Source organism: Panulirus ornatus, chromosome 18 (genome assembly GCF_036320965.1).
Source record: "Panulirus ornatus isolate Po-2019 chromosome 18, ASM3632096v1, whole genome shotgun sequence".
NCBI lineage: Eukaryota > Metazoa > Arthropoda > Malacostraca > Decapoda > Palinuridae > Panulirus > Panulirus ornatus.
The window spans coordinates 52700511-52718058 of NC_092241.1; the positions used below are offsets into that span (position 1 = coordinate 52700511).

General features: G+C 42.2%; 1 protein-coding gene across 1 annotated transcript; it reads left to right on the forward strand.

Annotated features, from left to right (window-relative positions):
• Positions 1-9065: 9065 nt before the first annotated feature.
• On the forward strand, positions 9066-17499 carry LOC139754946 (probable glutamate receptor). The gene is made up of 10 exons (XM_071672764.1): positions 9066-9102; positions 10611-10830; positions 11446-11536; positions 11971-12306; positions 13003-13168; positions 13265-13482; positions 14998-15126; positions 15631-15758; positions 15947-16110; positions 16783-17499. Exons 2-10 carry the CDS (start codon positions 10643-10645, stop codon positions 16872-16874), a joined length of 1512 nt encoding a protein of 503 aa, XP_071528865.1. The 5' UTR covers positions 9066-9102; positions 10611-10642; the 3' UTR covers positions 16875-17499.
• Positions 17500-17548: the final 49 nt, after the last annotated feature.

A 17548-nucleotide genomic window follows, 5' to 3' on the forward strand; every position in this document is an offset into this window, starting at 1 on the left:
CTAAAGAATGCCAGTGTTGCTTCTTATCTTTTAGAGCCTCACCCTTAACAGGCCACTGGCAGAGGGCAAGTCTAGTGCAGTGTTTGCAGCGGCTCCTACCTAATGTTCATAATGTCTTCTATCTAATGCTTTTACCTAATACTACTACTTAATGCTCCTGCCTAAATGTTCCTACCTACTTCTATCTACTGCTCCTACCATTTTGACAAAAGGTAGGGCTAGCACATAGTGCTCACCGCTGGAAAATCTAGAGTTTCAGAAAATCTAGAGTTTCATAGAATGAGCTGCATGAGCAAAGTGTTGTCAAGCATTGCATATGACAAGGAGAGAATATGTTTGTGGGCAGAATGCCAGTAGTCCACATGTTAGTAAGGCAGAAAAGAAAAGACATCTACTTGGGTCAGAGAAGTGCAACTTTACAACCACTAAAGTGCTGGTTCGCAAAGCAGATGTCACTAACCCTACTGATACCCAGGCAGGTAGTACTGGTGATATACCTCCCAGTTATATTCATATACTTACATATGCATGCATGTTCATACTTGCTTGCCTTTATCCGTCAGTGTCATCCTGCCCCACAGGAAACAGCAACGTAGCACCAGGAAACACGGTGAAAGGCCACATCTGCTCACATCCATTCTCTAGCTGTCATGTGTAATACACTGAAACCACAGCTCCCTATCCACAACCAAGCCCCACAGACCTTTCCACAGTTTACCTCAGATGTTTCACATGCCCTGGTTCAGTCCATTGATAGGAAATGGACCCCAGTGTACCAAATTTTTCCAATTATCTCTTCTGTGCACACCTTTTACCCTACTTGTTGTTCAGGCCCCAAACGCTCAAATTCTTTTTCATTCCATCCTTCCATCTCCAATTTGGTCTCCTGCTTCTCTTTGTTCCCTCCACTTTTGACACGTATATCCTCATTATCAACTAGTTCTAATACATATATGTGAGAAATACTTATAAAAACAAATGGATTTGTATATGTAGCATTTATGGATCTGGAGAAGGCATACATAAGAGTTGATAGAGATGCTTTGTGGAAGGTATTAAGAATATGTGGTGTGGGAGGTAAGTTGTTAGAAGCAGTGAAAAATTTTTATCAGAGTAGGAAGAGAGAAAAGCGATTGGTTTCCAGTGAATGTCGGTTTGCGGCATAGGTATGTGATGTCTCCATGGTTGTTTAATTTGTTTATGGATGGGGTTGTTAGGGAGGTGAATGCAAGAGTTTTGGAGGGAGGGGCAAGTATGCAGCCTGTTGTGAATGAGAGGACTTGGGAAGTGAGTCAGTTGCTATTTGCTGATGATACAGCATTGGTGGCTGATTCGGGTGAGAAACTGCAGAAGCTGGTGACTGAGTTTGGTGAAGTGTGTGAAAGGAGAAAGCTGAGTAAATGTGAATAAGAGCAAGGTTATTAGGTTCAGTAGGTTTGAGGGACAAATTGATTGGGAGGTAAGTTTGAATGGAGAAAAACTGGAGGAAGTGAAGTGTTTTAGATATCTGGGAGTGGATTTAGCAGTGGATGGAACCATGGAAGCAGAAGTGAGTCACAGGATGGGGAAGGGGGCGAAGGTCCTGGGAGCGTTGAAGAATGTTTGGAAGGCGAGAACGTTATCTTGGAGAGCAAAAATGGGTATGTTTGAGGGAATAGTGGTTCCAACAATGTTATATGGGTGCAAGGCATGGGCTATAGATATGGTTGTGTGGAGGAGGGTGGATGTGTTGGAAATGAAGTGTTTAGACAATATGTGGTGTGAGGTGGTTTAATCAAGTAAATAATGAAAGGGTAAGAGAGATGTGTGGTAATAAAAAGACTGTGGGTGAGAGAGGAGAATAGGGTGTATTGAAATGGTTTGGTCACATGGAGAGGATGAGTAAGGAAAGATTGACAAAGAGGATATGTGTGTCAGAGGTGGAGGGAACAAGAAGTGGGAGACCAAATTGGAGGTGGAAGGGTAGAGTGAAAAAGATTTTGAACGATTGGAGCCTGAACATACAGGAGGGTAAAAGGCGTGCAAGGATTAGAGTGAATTGGAACGATGTGGTTTACTGGGGTCACTGTGCTGTCAATGAATTGAACCAGGGCATGTGAAGCACCTGGGGTAAACCATGGAAAGTTTTGTAGATCCTGGATATGGAATGGGAGCTGTGGTTTCGGTGCATCACACATGACAGCTAGAGACCGAGTGTGAATGAATGTGGCCTTCAATGTCTTTTCCCAGTGTTACCTCGTGCATTTGTGGGGGGAAGGGGGTGGCGTTTCAAGTGTGGCGAGGTGGCGACAAGAATGGATGAAGGCAGCAAGTATGACTATGTTCATGTGTATATATGTATATTTCTGAGTATGTATATGAATATATGTTGAAATGTATAGGTATGTATATGTGCGCTTGTTTATGTATGTACGTGTATGTGGGTGGGTTGGGCCATTCTTTCGTCTGTTTCCTTGCGCTACCTTGTTGATGCGGGAGACAGTGACTTAGTATGATATTAATAATCATCTCATTTCTAGTTCCATGGTGTGAACTGGGTACATACAACCTAACCAAGTTACCCATAAGCATCCTAGAATCATACATAAGGTGTCGGAGTAAAATATGAATTTTATCACATATATATCCTCTCAGTGTGTGAAAGAAGAAAGTTAAGAGTAAATGTGAATAAGAGCAAGGTTATTAGGTACAGTAGGGTTGAGGGTCAAGTCAATTGGGAGGTGAGTTTGAATGGAGAAAAACTGGAGGAAGTGAAGTGTTTTAGATATCTGGCAGCAGATGGAACCATGGAAGCGGAAGTGGATCATAGGGTGGGGGAAGGGGCGAAAATTCTGGGAGCCTTGAAGAATGTGTGGAAGTCGAGAACATTATCTCGGAAAGCAAAAATGGGTATGTTTGAAGGAATAGTGGTTCCAACAATGTTGTATGGTTGCGAGGCGTGGGCTGTGGATAGAGTTGTGCGCAGGAGGATGGATGTGCTGGAAATGAGATGTTTGAGGACAATGTGTGGTGTGAAGTGGTTTGATCGAGTAAGTAACGTAAGGGTAAGAGAGATGTGTGGAAATAAAAAGAGCGTGGTTGAGAGAGCAGAAGAGGGTGTTTTGAAATGGTTTGGGCACATGGAGAGAATGAGTGAGGAAAGATTGACCAAGAGGATATATGTGTCGGAGGTGGAGGGAACGAGGAGAAGAGGGAGACCAAATTGGAGGTGGAAAGATGGAGTGAAAAAGATTTTGTGTGATCGGGGCCTGAACATGCAGGAGGGTGAAAGGAGGGCAAGGAATAGAGTGAATTGGAGCGATGTGGTATACCGGGGTTGACGTGCTGTCAGTGTATTGAATCAAGGCATGTGAAGCGTCTGGGGTAAACCATGGAAAGCTGTGTAGGTATGTATATTTGCGTGTGTGGACGTATGTATATACATGTGTATGGGGGTGGGTTGGGCCATTTCTTTCGTCTGTTTCCTTGTGCTACCTCGCAAACGCGGGAGACAGCAACAAAGCAAAAAAAAAAAAAAAAAAATCTATCGTTGCTCATTTAGTTGGCTTATCAAGTATGACTCTCATCTCAATTCACACCACTTCTGTACCTGAAATGCTGCCAGTACACTAGGTCCCTCATTCCTTTGACATCCTTATCCAAAATATATTTAGATTCTCTACATTTATCTGTCTCTACAGTGGTCTACCTCTCTTCCATCAACTGTACTTTCTATTTATATGTTACTGTAATTAGTTATTTTTGAAATCTGAGGACTCAAATTTGCAGATATGGGTCTGCGAGTGTTATGAAATGATTGAAATTACACTGCTTAGCAGTTGCATAGCAGACACTAGAATAATCTCAGATTTTCAGTTGGCAAGGAAATTAATTTCTCCAATATCTATTTGAGAGAGTAGCTGAAGATTTTAGAAGAAAATTGAGTGAAAACTTTAAGGAAAATAAGAAATTGCACTGGAGGGAGTTGAAAAAATAAAGGTGGACATAAGAGTGTAATAGAGTGCTGAATCAAAGAAGATTAAAAGAGTGTTTTGAAGAACTGATGAATGTCCAAGGCAGCAGTTGTCATATGCATGGGTTTGGAGGATGGAAAGAAAAGGATACAAGTGAGGGGGGCCTATAACAAGAAGGGAGGCGAAAAGGTGATAATGAGGTTGAAGTTATGAAGGCACCACGAGCGGATGGGATTACAGATGAAACACTGAAATATGGGAAGACGTTGCAAAGTGGATGCAATTGAAATGAAATTTAATGAGAAAACAAAAGGTTTTGCCCAAGGATTAGGTGAAAGCTGTTGTTATTGTTATCCTAAAAATATTTTATGATAATGCTCGGAGTTTATGGAATAAGATCTGTAGTGAGAACAGCACTAAAGGGAATTTATGATTGCAATTTTATGATTGCCACTTCTGATTCGTGGTCAGATATCAGCAACAGAGATTTCTCTTCCAAATACTCAATTCCAGGGTACACTTTATAGGGTAAAGGAAACAAAGTTGGCAGTGGTGTCCTTGTTGTTAAAGCTCATTCAAAACCTAGAGTAAGTAGTTTAATATCCATTGAGAATGTCAACTTTACTTTTGTAGAAATTAAAGATAAACTACATAAGATACCGGTATGACTAGTGTATAGGCCATCAGCAAGACACCGGAGGTAGACATGATTTTATGATAGCAGAAATTTAATGAACAAGATTCTATCACATAAGATTTCAACATAACGGTACCTAAATGGGGGGAATCCCTTTCCAGTAGCTATACTACTCAAAGTACATTCGCTTTACTTGATATTGCCGTAAAACAGTTAGTCAAGAAACCCACTCGTGATGAGAATATGTTAATTAGTTCTGACTGCAAATGAGGCTCTCATTCATAAGTTAAAAGTTGGAGAAAATTTTGGTATAAGTGATTACAAACAAACTACTATATATACTGTGTATAATGTTGGTCAAACATGAGTCAAAGAAAGTCCCTGATTTTAAATGTGCAAATTTAGATGATCTGCGCATTGCACTTGACAGGCAAACCTGGGATGATATGGTCCATGTAAACACGAACTTAGCTTGAAATTCTTCAGAAAAACCTTTAAAGCAATAGAAGGGACATACATGTATATGCCTAATAGACGGTCTATTTCTAAAACGAAGAACAAGATGGTAAAACGGTGAATAAAAAAGTGCTTGTCGTCTAAGTAAGTAGCTCAAAAGAAACTCAGAGAATCCAATAACCAAAATGGTATATTAAGTTATGTAAATTTGCGTTAAGTGAGAGTTGTTTAACAAAGTAAACGTCAATATGAAGCCTATGTCGTTGAAAATAACGAAAGAAAGCCTGATGATTTTTACAGTATTGTTAGAAGTGTCAACACCTGGTCAATAAGTCCAATAATAATAGAAAACGGTTAATTGGTTCAAGACATCGAAATCATGGCATAAATATGGAAAGACTTTTTTTGCGTCAGGATTTACGATAGAAGACAACCCAAGTTATGAATCCAGTTTCACTGATAAGAGAGGGGGAAGTTCTTCATCAAATTGACACAGTAGCTGAAGACATACTTGCAACAATAAACGGAATGAAATTAAATAAAACGGGCAGGTCCTGGTAAGTTTTTATCAGAGGACAATGTGAGATGCAAAAAAAAAAAAAAAAAAAAAACAAGCACTTCCCTTGTCAATGTCACTTGCTACGATAAAAGTTACAGATGAAAATTCACTGTCTGGAAATTATCATCCTATTAGCTTAACGTCTGTAGTTGGAAAACTTATGGAAACCATCATTCGACATAGAATCGGGAACCATGTAGAGTACCACCACTTAGTAACGATTTTCATAATGGTTTTTTAACGAAATCGCTCATGTCTGACAAATCCATTTGATTTCTCTTATAATCATCATGTTCAATGAAAGTAAAGCAGTTGATACGATTACCTAGATTCTCAAAAAAGCTTTTAATAAGGTTCTGTATCAAAGGTTACCTGCAAAAATTTAAGTCTTGTGGATAGAATATTGGTTGACTGGCCATAAACAGAGATGTGCATAATGGTCGAATCTCAGAATGATTAAACGTAACAAAGGGAGTGCCGCAAGGATCAATCTTGGGACCAATTCTCCTTCTCATGCATATCACTGATATTGATAACGGGCTACATTGCAAGATATCAATATTTGCTGATGATACAAAGCTGGGAAATAAAGTTAAACTCCTACAGCTTTACCCTGACCTAAAACAAACTGATAGACAGGGCTCATGGGTGACAAACGTATTTTGTTATCAATAAGTGCAAGGGCAAAGTTTTACATACAGGTGGTAAAAACAAAGAGGCAAGCTACAGTATAATCACACCCAAAAGTCTCTTTCGCAAGCCTATAATCATATACATGCCAGTAGTGACTGCTCACCATTAACCTCCCAATATATATATATATATATATATATATATATATATATATATATATATATATATATATATATATATATATATATATATATATATATAAGACTTTTAGAAAATGTGTGCTTGTGTTCTCAAGATATTTAGCACCAGAAGAGCAGCAGAGGGGAACCTTCACACAAGACAAATAACTCATACTGGACCCTGGTTAAAGATGAAGAAACGTGTGACTTAATATCGTCAAGTCTTTTGAGTTATATGAAATGTTTCAGAGCGACAGACGGGAGTCAATTCAAAAATCATTATGTGACTCGATTCTCCGACAGTGTCCCTGTATGGGTGAATGATTTATGGCAAGATTTTGATTAGATAAAGGTCATGTATCCCACAGGCTCCTCGACCACTGCCTGTGTTGTTAGTTGGCAGAAATCCTGACATTATGATGTTGAACTGTCAGTCCTTTAGCTGAGACGCCATGCAGTACATGTTAAAAATTTCTTGGAAGTTCTATTTTACTAAACCAGATTTTAAGCAAATCACCCGTACCACAGTGTCTGTTTACATAAGAGAATTATTCACTATAATCTAATCTTCGCAGTTTTCTCGCTATCATGTAGTTCGCTGATCATTGCCCTTTATACTTTCATTATTCCTACATGATGTGGACAATGAAACGATCAGTCGATGACTAATAACTATGTATTGCACGTCTATTTAGATTCGCCGGATTGCCCACCTGGAGCGCGTCTTTTGTCTTATTAGAGCCCGGTCTCTGGCTTTGTTCATCCCATTAAGTACAGTAGTATATATGTAAAGAAAATACGTCATCCGTAATAGCTTCAATGAGGCGATTAATCGACATGAAGGGAACTACTCGCAGGTGTCCCAGTAGCTGATTTTTTTCAGCGGTTCTCTTGAGTCGTTCAAAAGGTACTGGTCAAGTCTAGGAGCGAAGAGACAAGCTTCAGGGTGTCAGGTATAGGTGAAAACTAGGGTTATACACACGATTGCTCTTCAGCCCAGCTACAAATACTGACGTTTATTTAGTCCCTGATTAAAAGAATTCACGAATCTTATACTCTATCTATTTCGCTTTCTATTATCAGCGATTCTTTCTTTTCCCCATCTGCATGGGCCGGACCAAGTGCATACAGTCATGCGCCTGTAAGGGATTCATTTTGCCGAAACTGGGTCCCCAACCCCATCCTCACAGTGACAAAGTGCAGCAAGGACCCCCACACTTTAGACTACAACGGTCTTTCTTAAAAGCAAATAATCTCTCACTGCCCTACACACTGATTCCTCATTCAGAGCAGAATTATTCAGTTGTTTGACCATAACGGAGTTGGGGAATATCAATTATCAATATCTCCCGCCTTTCTTTTCATGAGAAGTAAGAATATGGGCCGGTTCAATTTTTTATCATGTTCTGGGACGGTACACACACATCTATCCCTACATAAGCCTACCTATGTGGTTTGCGAAGCAGATATAGACCGCGCCAGATGATCTTGATATCCTCGATAAGGTATTGGGGTATTATCTGTGGTATGCATGAGTTCACAGGATGAGGTACGTCATCCTGCCCCTCATACACTACATTAGGCTGTAATACACCGCTGGTGGCTGGTGCCATATGTGGTCGTTTTTGAGAGACTGAAATTATCACCTTTAGTTACGAGATAGGAATGATAACCATGTCAAGAGCATTCATGATGTGTTAGGTCATACTCTTTTTTAGCATACAACCCCATGACCTCTTTTACGTGGGTCCTACAGCTTTAAGACTGTGGTATAATCAGTAACATGAACATAATGGACTAGTTTGTAGTGGGAAGTTCCTGGACGAGAGTGTACTTCACTTCGTCCTTTGGCTCTGGTAAAACCTCGCCGCATATATTCTATTCCCGGAGTAACCAAAAGCAGGCAGAGGCAGGTACTAACCCCGTGTATATGTATTTCCTACGTTTAACCTCAGCTCCGTCTCCGTAAGAAAATCCGAAACAGACCTGGGTTGATGGCTTGGTCGCTTATTTACATTGGTGTTAGGGGCTTAGATACGATCATTGAATGCTAGTGCTTGTATGATAACGTTATCCTCTATTTTCCTCGCCCAGGGTCGTCCTAGTCCTTTCCCAGCTTTAAATGGTCAAGTCATGTGGCCCAGATGAATACCTCCTCGAGTCCTCAGGTAGTGTACTCCGAGCCAGCGGTAGAGCCATTCAGTCTGTAGCCACAGCTTACTGTAGTAGCAGCCATTCTCCTTTATCTCATAATGATGTAGTTCTAATAATTTCCCTTCCCTGTTCTCTAGGACTGCTAGTGTGTTGTTAACAGTACCGTCGTAATGGGTGCTGAAAAGGCACCCCAAAACCGACAAGTGTGTTGACGAGGTGAAGTAACCACTGTATGATAGATATGTCACATCCAGCTTGTCGTCTCACCCAGTCTTATCTACTTAAATATCAGAATTTTACATAAACTTCGCAAATCCATGGTAAAGACGATAAATAATAAGAAGCAAGGTAGGCTACACTTCATCAATAATACCTTAGCGAGCCGCTGACGAGTGTAAAATGAATCATTCTCTTACACAGCAGGAGAGGAACCTGCGCTGGGGGTATAAGTAGATTCCCCAGCGGGCGGGTATATAGGTGAGGTGCAGTGAGGGTCGGGCAGGGTGTTGGTGGGCTTCAAGCGACGTGCAGGTAGGGACGCGTCTTAACGTAGGCTTACCTAGGAAGAGATGACATTTTAGGTTAACCTTTCCTATAGGTTACGAATGTACGCTAGGATCTAGGTTCTATGAGCGGTGGACAGATGGAATTCATCTTTATCTACATGGAAAGCTTTGGGTCAAGAATCATGTATTCAAACAGTTAGTGTAACAATTTGGAAATGAATTGAGGTAGATTAGAGATCGCCTAGCACTCTTGAAGTGCATTTATATAGAAATCTCACTAGCAAATGGATATGTAATACAATCCTTAGCAAAGCCTGGTAAATGCTTATAATTTAGACACATTGCATAGATAGAAATACCAACATTCGTGAGAATGCAGTGGTTCCCCCGCTAACTTATTGCGATATAAGGGACAGACAGAGAGTCTAGACGTATTAAGCACTGTTACATAAATACCCGTTTGAGATAAGGGGAAAGAGAGAGCTTAGACATGTTAAGCTATCTTACATAAATGCCCTGTTTGCATTGACTGACAGTACTTGAAACGTGATTATTGTTCCTATATGCAGTGAGAGCCTAGCCTTGATGTGAATAACTTGATGAATATTTCTCTACGTACTTGATTACTCCTCTGCCAACAAACAGTTTACCTCCTTTACTTTTCTCTTGATCTAGGACTCTAGCGACAAGTCAATGACAATGTCAACTCTTAAGTCCCTCTCTCACACAGAGATTCCTGCAGATTTCAATTCATGCTCGATAATATTCCTATATCGAGGCCTTCTTCACTTAATGTGACCGATCCTCATTAATTTGCGTTTACTAAGGTTGAATTTCAACTATGTGTCAGACCGACTTTGGTTGAGGCTTGTTTAGGTCCCTGAAATCATTCTGTCTCTGATGTAGGTAGTGCAGGTCCGTGTGTTTACATGCATGTTCATTTGTATAAAGATGTGTGTGTGTGTGTGTGTGTGTGTGTGTGTGTGTGTGTGATTAGGTATTTGCATTCTACGAGAATGGAGTGTTATGGAGCCCCACTTCTTGAAGTTGCTTTTTATTTGTTTCTTTTATTTTGTATAATCTAAGGATTTATAGTTTCATCATTTAGTGTGTGTGTGTGTGTGTGTGTGTGTGTGTGTGGTCTTTAAACTCTTTCCAGAGTACTGGCATATGACACCATTTTCCTACACGCACCAGTTCCTCGGGAACCAAGAACAGTTTTACAACACCAAACAAACATCAAATCGGTATTTCACAGAATAAACTATGGGCTTCCATGGTGTAGCGGACAGCGTTGCTGACCACGACTCATGCACCTGGGTCGAATTCTGGGTTTGACAGTTGATTCATAGCCTTTCTACCTAGCTGCTTATCCTCCACGTGTTGCCTAGGTGTCGTCGAAGGCGAGTAAAAGGGGTGGGAGCAAGTGGCTGGAAGTTCTCTTCCCTTCCTGTTTACTTTCCAAACTCCTGAGTCAAACATATTTGTATATTCAACTCAAAAAATAAACTAACCTGCGAATCCCTCCTTCAGATCATCCCTTTAGGTCCTGCAGCGGCCATAAGATGTCCATCTCGACCATGTCCCTCAGCGGGCGTCACCTGAAGGTCGCGGCAGACATATGGGTGCCGTGGGTGGATCTGCGGGAGGCGGCGAAGGAGGAGGGAGGAAGAGGTCTCGGCGGCTTGACCCTCACCGCGTCGGGCGTCGCCGCCGAGTTCTTCGACATGATCGCAACGAAGCTGAATTTCACGTTAGTTAGATTTATTCCTGTGGGGAAAGAGACACTAATATTTCTTTTCCTTCCAGTATGACAAATGAACACCAAACCTTAAATTCTATGACAAGACGGCTGCTCGGTGCGAGATAAGCCACATTTTCCCCACCCCATGTAACATAATAACAACAGAGTTGACGGAAGGTTTCGCTCGATCGTCAGTTTTAAGGTAAAAGTGAAAAATTATTGAAGGAGAAAGTGATTCGCACCGATAATTCACGTCAGAAAACGACAATTTAAATCACGTGTTGGTAAAGTGTTAATTCTAGTATTAGATTTAACACAACAGTGGTTTAATTCACTATGCAATCATTAGATACGGAAAACTGATCTGAGTACAACAGCTCTGCACCTGGTAATGTGAAAATAGAAGTATTCTATCTGATTATTTTGGTCTTATTACCCCTACACAGAACTTGAACCATTATAAACTTAACTTGCCGTATGTGTATTTTTCTTTTTAAAGAATATCAAAAATTCGTGTGGTGGTGTATAATCAGGAACACGTTGATGTGTGGTGAGGAACATGCTGGTGAAGTGTGGTGGTGTGTGGTCAGGCAGAGGAATAGTGACGTGATGGTGTGTTGTCAGGTACGCGCTGGTGATGCCTCCAGACAGAGAGTGGGGGAGAGGAATGCCCAATGGCTCCTTCACGGGCATGATCGGCATGTGTCAGAGGAAGGTGAGTCCCGCTGTGCCATCACCAGGTGAAGCACCCCACGAACCCTGCTGTGCCACCATTGAAGGTGGTGTACACTAAGGGTCTTGTAGGACATGTCTTGTAATATGAGAATATGATGCACACTATGGCTACCGCAGTACCAGTATATCCAGAACGCAGCACCCATGTGGTGACCATAATCGGTCATGAAAGCCTAGCCTAGCGATTGCTTTAAGTCAAAAGGGCCCAATGTCCAGTTGATGTTTACATTATCTGTAATTTGTAAGAACTTATGGGAACTAGACCAAAGATGAGCACAAGAGAAGTATATTTCGTTAGTTATTAATATTTTTATCTTAACTTTCAGTGAGAATATGATAAGGTTTATTCTCTCTGGGAGGCTGTCAGGGTGTAGAGAACAGCTGCATTCATCTATCAGGTTTTCACATCTTCAGGAGGTGGACATGGCCTTGGGTCCCTTCGGTGTGACGTGGGAAAGAGCTCAGGTGGTGGATTTTTCCTCAACCCTCTACATGGACGGGTTCGGCATCTTCCTGCCGCGTCCTAGGCTGGAGAGGGACTTAGCGGGGTTCACCAAGCCCCTGGCCTGGCAGGTGAAGCCATCATCCATGGTTGGTATGGAGCCTAGTGTTCATATTCGTCACAGGCAACACCTTCTTAAGTTCTTGAAAAACTACATGACCTCTTGGAGCTGGTGTCGCTACTGTGGGAAACGCATGATAATTTTGCCTTTTGCTCCATGTTTTGTTCTTCCAGTTTTCCTTCAAATATGATTTTTACAAAATGGCAAATATCGTATATCTAAAGACTTCGAAACTGTGAATGAGAAATTCCCCCTGGCCGTGTTTAAACCTAAAACATTTCATTTTTCGTTAGGGTACTTATTGTGGAGGTCAGTTTTCCGTCAATACTTAGTGTTTTCGATTTATACATTTATACTAAGGATTATTAGTAAGCGCCAAAAGGCTACATAAGGAGTACATATCCGGAATACTTCCTGAAACTAATGAATATAAGAAAAAACTTTGTCTGGGTAGAGAGTTGATGGTATTGCAAGAATCATTACAGGATAATTCAGGTCATAGATCAAGGTAAGAGGCCTTTCATTATATTTAGTTCGAGTAGCAAAAATCGTTCGCGTAACATGACGGTGTAAAGGAGATCGCAGCGTATCCAAGTTAAAATGGGTTTTAAGAAGACTTTCTCGTGTCATTTATGACGTTCCTGTCAGTACGTGGCGGATGGCTTGGTCCCGCTGGCTCACTGGAGCACATTGGAGAGGAGGATACTGGCCACTCCCTCTTCTGCTGACTGTTCCCCTAACTTTCTTTAATGAATCTTTTTAAGCTAATGATATTATATCTCTTGTTGAGTTACCCAGGTATTTCTCCAAATACTCATTCCTCCTCTCGACCAGCAGGTGTGGCTGGTGTTGGCAGCATTCCTCGGAGTAACCCTGTTGCTAGCCACCGTCTTTAACTAGTCTCGGCAGTAGGAGGTTCCTCTCACCAGCTGGGAACCCTGAGATCACCGTACCGGCAGATAGACCCAGATATACCACCAGAGCTCGCGATGGTCACCTCTTCGAAGCGTTCCCATACATTTGGTTCGCGCAAGCAGTACTGAGGCAGCGTAAGTATGAAGAGTGTAAGTGGAAGGGTCTCATATTTGGGTAAGATATTTCTCACGTTTATTGGCTTTAGTAGCAACATCGTCTGCCTCTTGCAGCCATCAGTGTCCTTCCACGGGCGGCAGCGGGTCGGGTGTTCCTGGGGACGTGGATGGTGGCAACCATCGTCCTCAGCTCGGCATACAAGGGCGTCCTGACCTCACTGCTGGCTGTGCCGATGGTCACCGTGCCTGTAGACTCGCTGGAGGACCTCGTCAACCACGGCAAGATTCCCTGGGCCAACGAGCGAGGCACTTCCCTACACCAACTCTTCAGTGTGAGTCATAATGTTGCACAGTCTTGTTGCTTCCTTCTTAGGATGGTATTATGATGTAACGTTCGCACGTAATTATAGTTTTCGTTTCCTTCGCTGCGTCCAAATGTCAGGATGTAGCGGAGAAATGTAAGTTTCTCTCGCAGCAAGATCGGCACTTTGTCTTACATGCTACAGCATAGCTTGTCATCGTAAGGAAATACCACATTAGGGCCACAACTAGTCGCCTGTAGTACCAACACTGATGGCACCTTTATCACAATCTTCGCTAATTAGTAAAGATATGTTTATTCATTTTTTTTTATATCCTTGAGAAAGTGAATTACTATGGTCTTCAGTACACAAAGGTTCGACTCTCAAACTGGCTGTAAACATCGATTACTTAAAGCTCCTGTGTATAGCAAACCACGTCATTCCAAACTAAATCACATATAAATACTTCTACAACAAATTTGATCTTTGATATAAATTACTATATCATTTCTATTTATTTATTATACTTTGTCGCTGTCTCCCGCGTTAGCATATCATCCAGAGATGGTAGAAAAAAATAGGAATATGATTTGCTTTGTTACTAGAATCTATTACCTTAAAAGAAAATATAAAACGACGTTTTTGAAACTTACGGATACGTAATGGTTCAAACAGGATTGTAGAAAAACGATCTTCACAATCGACGCGTAGTACAACATCAACAGTCGCAGTCGCCGTAAACATACCGAAGTGGCGGCCGCAGAGCCTTCAGGTTAGGCCCCAGTAGTCACTCATTCAGGTCTTGTGCATTCGTACTGGTAACCTGTACCAGATAAGGTTACACGATGGATATTCAGACTCACGAGCTAAAGCCAGTGTTAGCCAGTGTCTGTGAGGAAAAATGGAAGGTGTCATTTGGAAAGAGTAAAGCATGTAAACAAAATTGATAGTGTCTAGAATGTAGAACCAATGTGAAAAAGAGGTGGATGACTGTGAAAAAGAACAGTGTAAGAGTAAAGTGTTGAGGGAAAAGAGGAAAGTATGTGGGGACGTCTGAGTGTCAAAGAAAATAAAGGTAAAAGTGTCTGAATGAGAAAACGCTACATAGAGAGAAAACGATTCTTTCATTTAATAAAGCCTTTTAAAGTTATCGGATCGATCCTTGTGAAGTAGATCAGAAGGCAGATTTGTCTCCTGCTTCTTTAGTGCATTTTAGGAATGTATTTGTGCCTTTGTTTCCTACGAGTACAGTACGGAGTGAGAGTTATACACTCATGGGGCGTTATCTTGTCATAACTGTTTGTATGGTAAGAGGAGAGAGTTTTACACTCGTGTTGCCCAGTCTCCTAACCCTTGTATATATGCACATACATACTGTACCGTGTCTTTACTGCTATATATGTGTACCTGTGTGTCTGTACAACTCCCAGGTGCCAGTTGGTGTATGTATGTACAGTTTCCAGCTGTAGGCAAGGATGGGCAGCATTATATGCCAGCTGATATGAATAATAAGATAGAGGAACTCAGGTTCAGGTGTCGCTGCAGGACGCTGAGTCTGGCTTGTACAAGATGGTGAACGACGGAGGCAGCCTGGTCGTGAACGCCTACCAGGCCAGACACAGGATCAAGGAGGAGCGGATGGCCGTGTTGTGTGACTTCTTCACCATGAGGAAGGTGAGGACGGTGGGGCGAGCTGCTGGTGAAGGTGAGGACTAGGATGACGGTCACGTGGGTTATGGCGGAGGAGAACCATTCCTTACGACAATTCATGGTTTATCTTTCCTCTTTTAGTCTCCCTGTTTTGTCTAGTCTTCCTCGCACTAGTAGTAGTTGTAGTAGTAGTAGTAGTAATAGAGGTAGTGATGATAATGGTAATGAGTGTCAGTAGCTATAGTGGTAGTACTGGAAGATTAGAAAACCCCTAAGAAATCATTTAATATTTTTATCTGAACATCGAAGTATGGTACCGATGCTTATCTATGATGTCTTTCATTGTCTTCCTCAATATCCCAAAGGAGATGAGGAACAAACAAAACACAAATTTTGTCATCTAGAAAAGATAGATCAGCTTTAAAGTCTCATAGGCAAGGAAGGAACAAGAGGAACAGTCTGGCTGTCATATTTATATAACCCGGAACTTGGTCGAGGACCGTCAGTCAAAAGTATGTGTCGCGGCAGATCATGAGCGACGACTTCGGTCGGACGGGAGAGTGCCACTACTACATTGCAGCCGAACCCATCAAATCTGCTCCTCTGGCCTTCGCCTTCCCCAGGGGCAGTCCGCTCACCCCGCACTTCAACCGGTGGTAAGAGACCCCGTGGCATCATCCCCTCCGCACTCTCCTTCACACTTTGCTAACGCACTAAGCACTTGGCTTACGTCACCGTAGAAGAAAAGAAGAAGGTTGTGTTAATGTCTAAGGTTATGTTAACTTCAAAATCGTATTTGGCGCAGTGTGTGTTCGTTTGACGGAGGGTTTACGATCCTCTGCAGGATGGCGCCGCTGAAGGAGTCTGGGCTGGTGAGTCGCAGTGTGCTCGAGCTGACGTCCAACGCTACAGCTTGCCTGGTGGCGCCGGGCAAGGAGGGCGGACTGGGTTCCACTCTGGTCTTGACCCTCTCTGACCTCGCTGGGGTCTTCCTGCTCTTTGTTGGCGGTGAGTCAAAATGGGTCTTTGGTGTAATTGTAACTCATGGTGGGTCATGCTGAACTATGATGGGTAACAGGGAATTAAGATGAGTTGTGGGATTTTAGATAGAATGAGTGATGAAAGGTGTCAGAAGTGGGAGGAACAAAGAGAAGGGGAAGACCAAATTGGAGATGAAGGGATGGACTGTAAAAGATATTCGGCGATCGGGGCCTGAACAAGCAGGAGGGTGTAAGGCGTGCACGGGATAGAGTAAGTTGGATCGATATGGTATACAGGGGTTGACGTGTTGTCAGTGGTCTGAAACAGGGCATGTGAAGCGACCGAGGTAAACCATGGAAAGGTCTGTGGGGCCTGGTTGTGGACAGGGAGAATGGACGTGGGCGGATGCGGCCTTTTTTCGTGTGTCTGACGCTACCTCAGTAACACAGGAAACGGTGATCAAGTGTGTGGGGTAGGGGGTATATGCCTGAATGTGCTATTGCATATTATATTAGAGATTATGCCATAACAGTTGCCAAGCTAAGTTACGGTAGTTCTCCCTTAGAACATCTTTCTGTGCTCTCAGTCCACCTTGTTTTGAGGCACTCAGTTCAATGAGGTTTTCATCTCGAATATGGGATAGGATCACTCGTGACTGCTCCGGGCCTCAGTTCTACCTTACCACCCATCTCTTGACAGGTCTGGTCTTGGGCGTCTTGATCTGGACACTGGAAGCACTCCTTAGCTACAAGAACTTGCTCGATGAAAAACTCGAACTGACGTCCACATGATTCGAAAAGGGAACAGACCAGACGTGCTCGTCCCACTAGGAGGAAGAAAGATACATAACACGTCTCATGGAACGTCTGACCCAAATGGAGGTTCATGGGCTAAACGGCTGCCAGAGGCGCCGCCGCTCACTGAAGTAGCGCGGGAAGACTTGGACCTTCGACAGATGTGAAACATGAAGATATGGATAAATGGGAATATAGAGAAGAAAATGGAAGGTTAAGTGATGTCTGTATATACCACGTCTCTGCTAAGATTATTAGTTTCTCGTACATTGGAAATTCTCGTGTATTTCATGGAGTTCGTGTTAAGATTTGTGCCTCTCTGTGGTTACATTAATGGTGATATTGTACAACAATTTACATATTGATGATCTGAAGCAAATTATACAGAGTAAGTAAAAGCTTTACTGCACTATTGGTAGAGTGAACTGTGCGTTCTGTATGCATTCCTCGTAAGTCCTCTTCGTTTTGTACCTCATTTCTGCATGAATATCCAGTCCCTTGATATTCTCGGGAGCATTAAAAATTTAAACGATAAATCAACAAGGACCACAAGCCTAGTCAGAGTTTATGTGGTCTGAGAATTATGCTCAACGCCTGTGGAAGGTTTAAGATATCTTTTCGGTTGGTGGGTAGCTAGCTAGCTAGCTAGCCATAAGCCCAGTCAACCAACC